Below are 12,275 nucleotides of genomic sequence, written 5' to 3'. Positions count from 1 at the left end.
TGAGCATATCCTCAAGTGGAATCAATGTCAAATCTGAAATATCGTTTAATTTCCTTAAGTAGAATGGTTCTCCTAGATTTTTAATTGGTCATGTCTATGTATTAAGAATATATTACTTAAAAAGTATAAATTAATTCTTAAAAAAAAAGTATAAATTAATTAGAGCCCGTTGCTGCTAGAAACTGAAAATTTTAAACAAAAATAGTGCTTGTGAAGGGTTGACATTGATGAATGTTTATGATTAATCAGGCATATACCTCATTGATGCTAAATTGATTCTTTTTTACTCATGAGGCATACCTGGCTTGGCTGGGATTGTTACCTATATATAGTTGAGTTTAATTATCTGCTCACAGTGTGCATAAACCTAGCTCCTCATACCACTTTACTTCTTTATCAACTTGGTTTCTTTGCAAGGAGGTACGAACTCTATCTATCTCTCTTAGTGAGTTTGTAGACACCAAATGAGTAATCATGTTGTACATTTTTTCTTTTTGGTAAATCATAATCGCATCATACAACGGTAGAGATTAATGGTTCGAGATAACTAAGATATATTTAAAGAGTTTAGTGATCGAGTTATGTGTGTATATAAATATGTGTATATAATGCATAGGCATTAGGCACTAATTTGGTATCATGTTATACTATTTTTGTCATTCCATATTGGTATTGAGTTTTACACTATTTTATCATGCATATAAGAATTTTCGGAGTAAGATGAGAAGCCCCACTTTTTAATGCATTAGATATAAAAACAGTTACAAAGTAATTAACAAACAATCGTTCGACCCTTTACTAGCTTGGATATGCATGTCATATTTTCATGAATATTTCCCATGCATACACCATAACACATTTCTTCTGGTCATATACTTTTTTTTTTTTTTTACTAAAGTCAAGTCATACTACACTTTTGGTAATACATTATAGATAAATTCTTCGAGAATTGGAACAAAAATACCAATTGAGAAATTAAGAAATAGTCTAATGTGCCTTTAATCTAGTTTCCTTTCTCTCATTTCTTTAACAGTTTACCATAAATTAATTCCTCGATTAAGGTGTTAGCAATAGTTATCATACATACTTTGTCACAATCCCCTACAATATTCAACCTTTTCTAATTAAGGCTATCGCTCGAGTTTATGATGAAAATGGATTCACATTGGTCATTTGATAATGTAATACTCCCTCTGTCTCACAATAATTGTCTCTTTACCCATTTTTCTTTTTCTCAAAATAATTGTCATTTTAGAATACCAATGCAACATTTATTATTTTTTCCATTATAATACTCTTATTTATTGAACTTCATCCAACTTAACTACTCCACTAACTACAATTAACAATGATGTTTTAGTAAATGATATTAATTTTATTATCAAAATCAACACAATTAATCATTTCCTTAATAATCGTGTATAAACTTTAAACGACTATTATTTAGAGACGGAGGGAGTATTGATTAATGGCTTGCTTTCGATGTGTCTACTAATAAAGTAGTTAAGGTAGTCTTACCAACAAAAAAAGTAGTTAAGGTAGTAAAAGACTTCTTTTTTTGTTACATGGTAGTAAAAGACTATTTAAATAAATGAGAATAATATTTAAAAAGAATAATTTTGTTGACAAAAAATTCAAAATGAATAATAAATATTGCTTTAATATTAATCTAAAGCTAAAATTAATTAAAGATATAGAAATATTTTCAAGGTCTAACTAGGGACGTAAGCTAAAAATAGTAGTTTTACATCGCAAACAACAATCTTAAAACTTTTATAAAGTTGAATTCACCATTTCTCAACCATATTATTTTTGTATTTGCTTACTTAACCAATGTCACAGAGGACACTTCTTAACATTTTTCATATTTTAAACAAGATTAAGATATTTAATATGAGAGGGAATACTTTATATCCTTAATGATTTGGTAGGGCCTACAAGAAAGATAATTAATTTAACAAAACTGTCAAATTAGTTTATCTCCATATGTCTATGAATCTAAATCGTGATCCAGCTTTCTATTATATCAAGTGTTTCCTTATATTTTAATGGGAAAAATTAAGCTAGAACCGAACATAGTTAATGTTTCAAAAACCATTAATTATTGTCTTGGTGTCCTCAAGTAGGATTGAAGTTTCAACCTAAGGAATTTAGTAAAACTTTCAACCTAAGGTATTTTGTATCAGTAACTTGTGCAGCATATTCAACCTAAGGAATTTAGGGTCTCAATACATTTAAATATGTAGCACTTGCTTGATCCTTAGTGGGATTTTGATAGGTCAAAAGTTTGAGCAGTTTATCCATATCTTACCTCAACCTCACAAATGTCAAATTAGGTTTTCTTTTTAAATATTTAATGTGCCTTGCGCTTAATTATGCAGGGAACTAGGTAACAAATTCAGCCATGTCTGGAGAATTAGGAGTGCTTAATGCACTTGATGTGGCAAAGACACAATTGTATCATTTCACTACAATTGTGATAGCTGGAATGGGTTTCTTCACTGATGCATATGATCTTTTCTGCATTTCTCTTGTCACAAAGTTGTTAGGGAGAATATATTACACAGAACCAAATCCAACAAGACCAGGAACACTTCCACCAAGTGTTCAATCAGCTGTAACTGGTGTTGCACTTGTTGGAACACTAGCTGGCCAATTATTCTTTGGTTGGCTTGGGGACAAAATGGGAAGGAAAAAAGTATATGGTTTAACTCTTATTCTCATGGTGGTTTGTTCTGTTGCTTCAGGACTCTCTTTTGGATCAAGTCCAAAGAGTGTTATGGCAACACTTTGTTTCTTTAGGTTTTGGCTTGGTTTTGGTATTGGTGGTGATTATCCTCTTTCAGCTACAATCATGTCTGAATATGCTAACAAAAAAACTAGAGGTGCATTTATTGCTGCTGTTTTTGCTATGCAAGGTTTTGGTATCTTAGGTGGTGGAATTATTGCTTTGATTGTGGCTTCTATATTTGATCACAAATATAAGGTTCCCACCTTTGAAGAAAATCCAGCAGCATCATTGTTAGTGCCTCAATTTGATTATGTTTGGAGACTTATTCTTATGTTCGGCGCTCTTCCAGCTGCATTGACGTACTACTGGCGAATGAAAATGCCAGAAACAGCTCGTTACACGGCTCTTGTTGCTAAGAACGCGAAACAAGCTGCAGCGGATATGTCTAAGGTATTGCAAGTTGAACTTGAAGTTGAAGAGGAGAAGGTACAAAAAATGACTAGTGATAAAAGGAATAGTTATGGCTTGTTCAGCAAGCAATTCGCAAAACGACATGGTTGGGCTTTGTTTGGAACATGCAGTACTTGGTTTTTGTTGGACATTGCTTTCTACAGTCAGAATCTTTTCCAAAAGGACATTTTTAGCGCAATCGGATGGATCCCTCCGGCAAAAGAAATGAATGCAATTCATGAGGTTTACAAGATTGCAAGAGCACAAACACTTATTGCGTTGTGCAGCACTGTTCCTGGTTACTGGTTCACTGTAGCATTTATCGATTACATGGGTCGTTTCGCTATTCAAATGATGGGATTCTTCTTCATGACTGTTTTCATGTTTGCTCTTGCCATACCATATGATCATTGGAGCAAGGAAGAGAATAGAATTGGGTTTGTTGTAATGTACTCACTCACATTCTTCTTTGCTAATTTTGGTCCAAATGCTACAACATTTGTTGTACCAGCAGAGATTTTTCCGGCTAGGTTAAGGTCTACATGTCATGGAATCTCAGCTGCTACAGGAAAGGCAGGAGCCATTGTTGGTGCATTTGGATTCTTGTATGCTGCACAAAGTAAAGATCCTACCAAGACCGATAAAGGGTATCCAACCGGTATTGGGATTAAGAACTCTCTTATCATGCTTGGTGTGATCAACTTTGTTGGGATGTTATGCACTTTACTTGTTCCGGAATCAAAGGGAAAATCGTTGGAGGAGTTGAGTGGAGAGAATGAAGGAGAAAGTGTTGAGGTCACTCAGCAAGAAGGATCGGGGGTTTAAACTGTGATCACAGTCATGAATAAAGTTCCAGGTGTTGCTGGTACGACTGTGGGCATTGCAGCGAGATTTAAGTTTATATTTACTCCAGCTATTAATAATGTTTGTGACACATTTAAAAACCTTATACCTTGTATTTTTCCATCCATATTTCGTCTTTTCCTGTTGCAGCCTCACGCGATCATCGTTGTGTGATGTGGCCTGCAATTGGAAACCATGAACAAGATATGCTAGAATAGTTTATGTTTGATTCATGTTTGTTTTTCAACAAAGTGATTTGTATTATATTGTTTGAAGATTTCAATACTAGTTATTGGTTGTTTGTATTGTATTCACAATAATGAAGTAGTTATATGCTTCTTGGTGCAAGAATAAATCCTATGTAAAGTGTATGCCTTTGGTTGTATTTAATCTACTCTTGTGTAATTGATTTTAGCCTTTGTTTGAGATTGTGGTAACATGTATTTAATTTTCTGTCTTAATTTCTTCTGAATGTTATTCTAGTTTGATATATGTTGGCCCATATTATATATCATGATTCTGTAGCACCATCACAACAAAGGGAACCAGAAAAAAAATCCATAAATTAATATCTAATCTAGATGATTTAAAAGATTCAAATGGAATGATACACAAGCATATACCTGATTACAAGTCTATGTATCATTACTAAATAGGGTTTTAAAATCTTATTATCTTCTACTAGATATAAAATCAATACTAAAGTGTTCAGAACTAGTTATCCGGGTATTCAAATGATTATAAAGTCATCACCATTTAATAAAATGTTAAGATGTAAAAATGGACTTAAGATTGATATATGAGAAATGCTAGGAACACTCTCTTTCTAGTTCTTAGAAAGGAAATGTTGGTTGGCCTAACGCATGTTCAAGCCATATTTCGTCCGATGTGGGAATCTGACTTCGACACTAGCACTCTCTAACACTCGCTCTCCTATTGGGTGAAACCCATGTGGGTCTCACCTCTTTATGTGGGATCCATTTCCAATGTGTGGTACCACATGGATTTCACCCAAATAAGAGTGTGTGCCAGAGAGAGTGCTAGAAAGAGTGTGTCCATAGCACTTTTCTTGATATATGGTTACTTATACGAAGAGGAGTGCGTAGACTTGAACATATAAGAGAAGATGAAAGTCTAATTCAAACATCTCTTTAAGAAAGTGTAATTACCTTATTATTCTATTAGTAAGCTTTAGATTAGCTATTTCTCAGAAATATGCTCATACATATTTTCTTGAACTATGTTCTTACCATGACAACTTTATATTAGTAGATGAGGATAGGAACATTGTTATGGCACATAAAATGAACAACTGCTTGAACTCTGTCTCTTGGATGAAGATTCAGCTGTCGAGCACACTTCTTGATCAATGCATGACACTCCGGTATCAGTCCACTTGCTAAGGTTACTCAAATTAACCTGTTCTCGATCCTCTTTATCGATACATTTTTGTTTCTTCGTATTAGGAGGATCATCACTCTTTGGATTCTGAAGTATTGGTACCCTTTGATCATTTGACGAAGAAGTAGCGCCGCGTGGAGCCTTGTCCTTCAAGAAAACTTTTGGAATCGACAAATTTTCACTGTCATCAACAACTTCATGTTTATTTTCTGAGGTGGAAGATTTTGAAGCTGCCTCATCTTCCCACATCTTGAATATAGCTTGAGTCAATTGCTCTCTAGCCAAATCTATGTCGATGATTGGTTTTGGATAGTTTTGACCTAACTCTACACCTGATGCTCTTAGCACTGTAGGTGGTGCATTCCATGGATGATGGATCCACTCAGTTGGAATTCTCGCCAATTCAGGTAGCCATTGACGAACGTATTCGCCTTCTGAATCGTATTTTGTCCCTTGAATCTGTTCACAAAAGTTAGACAAAATTACAGTTCATGCTATAATGTGTTAGAATTCTCTTCTTTTAAACATCAAAGTACAGACAGATTTTAAAACCGTGCAATACAAGAAAACACAACTTACCTCTGGATCGTCCAACCGCTCAAGCTCGTGACCATCAGGTAAGCTCCCGGAGATATACTGCCAACCCAAGATATCACTTTCAAGATCAGCATCTAATAGTGTATCCCAAAAATATTTCATTCCCCATTTCCAAGGTATAAGCAACATTTTTACTGCAAAACTAGAAACTATAACCCGCATTTTGTTGTGTATCCATCCGGTCGCCCAAAGCTCTCTCATTCCTGCATCAACTAATGGATATCCAGTCCTACCTAGCCTCCAAGCCTTAAACATTGAAGGATCAGTATTCCAAGGAAAAAATTTCAAGTTCCCTAGCAATGGCCTCTCGACGGTGAACGGAAAACTAAAACAAAGATAACGTGAGTACTCTCGAAATCCAATGGCTTTGAGAAAAAACGTTGCACTCTCTTCGCCGACGATGTTTCCTTCGTTTTTCCATAAAATCTGTTTCGTTCGTGCCAACTGAAATACTTTCCTCACACTCAATTCTCCAAAATGAATATACGGAGATAGGAGTGAGGTTGAGTCAACGCCAAGATTTAATCTACTTTTCGTGTAGTGAATTAGGTTGTTTTCGACAAATTCGGTTAATGCCTTGTCACTTTTGCTCCAACCTGGAGACCATGCTCTAGCTAATAATGCATTGCTTGATGTTTCTAACTCATTTTCAAGACCTAGTTGCTCAATTGAATGTTTCTCAACTTTACCTGTCACCAAAACAACAAAAGAAACAAACACTCACTTGAATTTGTAGACAGTATACTATAATAACAGAATAACATCATCACATAGTAAATTGTAACAGTGTATATATAGTAAATTGTACCTTGTGCTAGAATTAATTGACAAGGAGGAATAGGTGAATAAGTTTTCATTTGCATTTGCAAGCATCTATTCCAAAAAGGATCAAAGGTTGTAAATGCATGTCCACTTTCGTCATATATATGCCACGGTTCATGTAACAAGTCCCCATTGTAGCTTTGCACAGAAATACCAAGTTCCACTAATTTTTCTTTGATGTTGTGATCACGAACAAGTGAGACTGGATCTGTTAAAAGAAGTGGAGATCATCAGGTATCTATCATTGTATTGATATGAAACAGATCTGTGAAGGAGTTTTTGCATCAACGATGATGAACTGTAAATTATATCAATGTTTTTCAGCCGCATATCAGATAACCAAATAGAAAGACGGTGAAACATTCAGACACCGGAATGAGTGTGATAAATTCATGGAATGATCAATTTGACATATAGCTAAAGAGTGAGAGTTCCACAAATACTTGTATGATATCTGCTAGATGATTTGTAAACAAGTTTCAAATTACCAACTACACTAGTTTTTTTTGAAGGAAAATTACCAACTATACTAGTTTTGTTACATCTTTTTCGACAATCTTAATAAATACTATGATGAAAACATAAACTGATTCTCACTCTGGAACGATAAATTTGTAAAACCATATCAATTGTAAACAAGTTTGATACTACTACCGATTTATTAACTCTCGAGGTAACAGGATGCATATAAAAATTTGTCAAAAACATTCAACAAAGAAAGTTAAATTCTATAAAAAGAAATCCATCTTTTCAATGGAATCACTTACCATAAAGATGATTAAACACAACTTTTTCAGCTTGAACAGCATTTACACATTCCAAAAGTGCTTTAAGAGTACTATCAGTTTTGATCATCACAAGTCCAGCTCCAAGAGATTTCAGTGACTGATCCAAATGAGAAAGAGACTGCTTCAGCCACCACCTCGACACTCTACCCGGATAAAACTGTCCTTCCTCTTTAGGACACCAAATAAAGATAGGAAAAACAGAACCATCCCTTGCAGCAGCAGCTAATGCAGGATTGTCCTCAATTCTTAGATCCCTCCTAAACCAAACTATGGTCCTATTCATACCCATTTTCAGATTTTTCATTCCACAACCAAAACCTTCACTTCACCTTCATACACCTAACTATAAGTACAATCTCCACAACCCACTTGGCTTAGCCTGGTGGTATTGACTTGGGACCTGAGAGTGTGCTCCTCTTAAGGTCTCAGATTTGATTCTCCCTGCTAATTTGGGTCGGCTAATTTAGCTTATTCAAAAAAGTACAGTCTCCTCAAATTTCTACTTTTAACTACAAACTAGCAAAGTGTTCTAACAACACAATAGAAAGTAACACATATCTCAACCGAGACAGGTGTCATATTTAGTGTCTGACAGTGCCTCGAACAGGATTACCTCCTGCGGAGGGAACATGTGGCAAACTAAAAACAAAAATATATGTAGGAGATATCTGATCACTGGATCTAAGATGCAGCAAAACACAAAGGTAGCTTCAAATCAGTGTCAAAACTCAAAATTGATTTAATTCATAGACATGAGACCAAGATTATGCCTCTTTGTTTTGTAAAAAGTATGCAATCAAAATCTATGTCATAGAAACCTTTCCGTACATGTCTCACTCATCAATAATAAAAACATGAAAAACTGAATATTTCCATTTTATAACAAACAAAAAAAAAGACCAAGGATCATTAACAAAACAAATGACTAAATATCAACAAAATAATTGTGTCCACAAACAACTAAAGCTAGAACAAATCTAATGATAACAGAAAGAGATCTTTAGAGACAAAAAAAAAAAAAAAATATGACTAACATAAAAGTTATTGAATTCAAGTCAACCAACTTTAATTCTGAATTTCAAAGAAATATATAAGATATTAATTAAATGTGTATGTGCTAGATATTTTCATGGAACCTTAGTGTTTCTTAATAGAGTGGAATTGAAGTGATATGTGATTGATAGTGAACAATGAAACTATGGTTTTGTTTTTTTTTGTGTTAATAGGATCAAAGTATAGATCAAGGATCACGTGGGGGACATGCAATGAAGTAAAGAGGACAGTGGGGCTAATGGGCAGGTTCACAGTATATCATGCGATACATTACAAAAAAATATCCTAAAAGTATATTCTTTAATGTTTTCTTTATTGATTATAGTAATTTAATTTTGATAATAGATATTATGATGAGTCATTATCATCAATTTGGAAGTTTAGGTCGGCATAATCTCTTACAAGGAGTTATTCTCCTCAACACCATTGACTAATTAAGTTTGTTTGAAAACATCATTTTCCATTACAATTCTAAGTGGAAGTATAGATAAGATTGAAGTGTAGAAACTAAAATAAAATTTGTTATTTTCTTTTACAAATAAAATAAAGGGTTAATAATATAGGTCGCTTTTGGTTTTGCCCTCTGTAAAAAAAAAAAATTTCGATTCGGTCCTTGTAAAATTTTTTTGTTTTGGAAAACCCCCTAGGCCAGCTGACTATGCATTTTTGCTGATGTGGGGTGTTGTGTCACCTTTGTCGGATGACATGGCGCGCTGACTGTATAATTTTTTTTATTTTTTATTTTTTTGGCGGGGGTACACGTGGCATTTCTTATTTTTTTAATAAAAAATATTAAAAAATTCTGGAAAAATGAAAAAAAAACTATTAAAAAATTCTGGAAAAATGAAAAATAATGAAAAAATAAAAAATATTAAAAAAATTTAAAAAACGAAAAAATATGTCAAAAAAATGAAATAAATTCTTGAAAAATAAAAATATTAATAAAAATGATTAAAAAAACGAAAATAATTATGGAAAAATTAATAAAAATGAAAAATCTAGAAAATTTAGTAAAACAAATCTGGAAAAATTTTAAAAATCTGGTAAAATGAAGAAAAATATAGAAAATTTAATAAAATAAAATCTGGAAAAATTAAAAAAAAATGAAAAAATTAATATATTTCAAAAAATTCATATTTCCATATTATTTTCAATAGCGGAATAATTAAAAATTTTGGAAAAATGAAAAAATTAATATATTTCAAAAAATTCATATTTCCATATTATTTTCAATAGCGGAATAATTAGCGGAAAAAAAAGACAAAAACTCAGTTTTTTCAAAAAAAAAATTATCTTTTTTGAAATTTTTTTGAAAATTCATATATTTTTTTTATCTTTTTTTTTCGAAAATTTAGTTTTTGTAAATATGATTAATCTTTTTTCAAAAATTTCAAGATTGATCATTTTCAAAAATTTGAAGATTAATCATATTTATAAAAATCATGTCCGAATAACAGGATACAATGTATATTGATTGACACCGGTATATAAATCATGTTATACGGTTGAATGACAAGTACTTTCCAAAAAAATATGAATTTTTTTCATTTTTCCGGTATTGAAAAAAATCTGGAAATATTAATTTCTCGAAATTTATTAATTTTTTCTCGAATGTTTTCATTTTTTAAATTTTTCCAGATTTTATTTTTTATTTTTAAAATTTTCCAGATTTTTGTTTTCATTTTTATTAATTTTTCCAATTTTTTTTAAATTTTTTTATTATTTTTTTTCAGAATTTTTTTAATTTTTTTTATTTGTTAAGAATTTTTTTTATTTTTTAAAAATATTTTTTTAATTAAAAAAAAAAGTAATGCCACGTGTACCCTATATAAAAAATAAAAATAATTATACAGTCGGCGTGCCACGTCATCAGAAAAAGGTGACGCAGCACGCCACCTCAGCGAAAATGCACAGTCAGCTGGCTTAGGGGGGTATTCCAAAACAAAAAAAAATTTACAAGGACCAAATCGAAAAAAAAAAATTACAGGGGCAAAACCTAAAGCGACCTATATTACAGGGGGTAAAGGTCTATTAACCCTAAAATTAAATTTGTTTTGATAATGAGAATGTTATATTTGATGAAGGGATTATATAGATCACTTATATAAAATGTAAATTAGTAACTAATTAATAACAAAATATTAATGAAATTTTAATATCGTCTTCATAAATAATCCAATGAGAACTAATATTTCAAATAATGTTTACAATTTCGACGAGTCGTTTTTAGTTGTAAATGTTAACGATCCTTCTCGTTTTTACGAATAAAATAGTGATTTAATTGATATTGTGTATAAAAATTAGAGAAAAATGTGCATTTAAATTTTGGCTATATTAAAAAAGACTCGCGATACTCTTTTTCTCCATCCTTTGTGTGTTAGATTTTGGTCGTTAACTTATTAAAAAAATACTAATGGAAGGAAGCGTAAATTTTAACATAAGTGTCGGACCTAGAGGACACCTTAGGGGTACTACCATTTGTGGAGATGCGCAATCAGTGTCTCATTTACTGTTTGTTGATGATTTTTTCCTTTTCTTTAAAGTAGAAGAATGTCAGACTCAAGTGATGAAGAATATCCTTACAATGTATGAAGAAGCCTCTAATCAAGCCATTAGTTTGCCTAAGTCTAAGATATATCACAGTGTAGAAGTGTCCCTGATGTATTAAAAAACTCTATCAATAGAATTATTGAAGTTCACGTTGTACTTGGTACCGGGAAGTACTTAAGGTCTTCCTTCGATGATCAGGAGGGATCATACAGCGGTATTTTCATATATCAAAGACCGTGTATGGCATAATATAAATTCCTCGAGTAGTAAATATTTAGCTAAAGCACGTCGTGAGGTGATGATCAAATTTTTGTTGCAGGCTATACTGTCGTATGTTATGAGTATGTTTCTAGTACCTACTTCTATTATTTCTACTATTGAGAAGATGAAGAACTCATTTTGGTGGGGTTATGGGTCCCCAATAATTGTGGTATCCATTAGATGTTTTAAGAGAAGCTATTGATGCATAAAAAATCATGGAGGTATAAGATTCAAAGATTTGACTGCTTTTAATCTGGCTATGTTATGAAAACATGGTTGGAAATTTCAAAAAAAAAAAACTTGATTTTCTGGTTTTTTGTACTTACAAGGCTCGGTATATTCCTTCATGTAGCTACTTGATGGAAAATTTGGGTCACAATCTTAGGTATGTATGGAGGAGTATTTCGAAGGCACGCTTCATGGTACGCGTTGGTGTATTGGTACGGGTCACTCTATATCTATACTTGATGAACCATTGTTGTTGAATGGGGATCGCATAGATGGAAGTATTGTGGGGGCAAATTTTGTGAGGCATTTTTTGTGAGTAGTCTGATGAATGACTCATCAAAGTGTTTGAACCAGGAAGTGATTCAACAAGTTTTTATCTCTGATATAGCTGACTATATTCTGCGAACATTGTTACTTGATATGGTGGTGGATGACCGGTTAATTTGGAAAGCTGAGAATAATGGTTTATTTTCTGTCAAGAGTGCTTACAGATTGTGTGTGGAAGAATTGGTATATGTTTTTCACCATCAAAGGCCGAGAGATTGGTCTGT

The 12,275-nt window shown here is 32.6% G+C and overlaps 1 protein-coding gene and 1 pseudogene across 2 annotated transcripts; one reads left to right on the top strand and one right to left on the bottom strand.

Moving 5' to 3' along the window:
- Positions 1–357: 357 nt before the first annotated feature.
- On the top strand, positions 358–4,450 carry LOC146954119 (putative inorganic phosphate transporter 1-3 pseudogene; annotated as a pseudogene). Its single transcript, XR_015011839.1, has 2 exons — positions 358–420; positions 2,382–4,450. The product of XR_015011839.1 is annotated as a putative inorganic phosphate transporter 1-3 pseudogene (transcript).
- A 724-nt stretch (positions 4,451–5,174) lies between these two features.
- Positions 5,175–8,693, bottom strand: LOC146954118 (cryptochrome-1-like). The gene is made up of 4 exons (XM_085714008.1): positions 7,612–8,693; positions 6,831–7,052; positions 6,005–6,711; positions 5,175–5,884 (listed from the first exon to the last, which is right to left on the bottom strand). The coding sequence occupies exons 1-4, from the start codon at positions 7,934–7,936 to the stop codon at positions 5,315–5,317; spliced, it is 1,824 nt and encodes a 607-aa protein (XP_085570134.1). The 5' UTR covers positions 7,937–8,693; the 3' UTR covers positions 5,175–5,314.
- Between the last annotated feature and the right edge of the window lie 3,582 nt (positions 8,694–12,275).

The sequence above is a fragment of the Medicago sativa genome, chromosome 1, assembly GCF_051527215.1.
Source record: "Medicago sativa cultivar Bolivia chromosome 1, Bolivia_mono, whole genome shotgun sequence".
Classification (NCBI taxonomy): domain Eukaryota; kingdom Viridiplantae; phylum Streptophyta; class Magnoliopsida; order Fabales; family Fabaceae; genus Medicago; species Medicago sativa.
This window is presented reverse-complemented; position numbering and strand designations above follow the sequence as displayed.

Coding starts and splice junctions, on each gene's coding strand:
- LOC146954118 (XM_085714008.1), bottom strand. CDS start 7,936: ATGAAAAATCTGAAAATGGGTATGAATAGGACCATAGTTTGGTTTAGG. Junction 7,053..7,611: donor TGTGTTTAATCATCTTTATG/GTAAGTGATTCC, acceptor TTCTTTTAACAG/ATCCAGTCTCACTTGTTCGT. Junction 6,712..6,830: donor TCAATTAATTCTAGCACAAG/GTACAATTTACT, acceptor TTTTGGTGACAG/GTAAAGTTGAGAAACATTCA.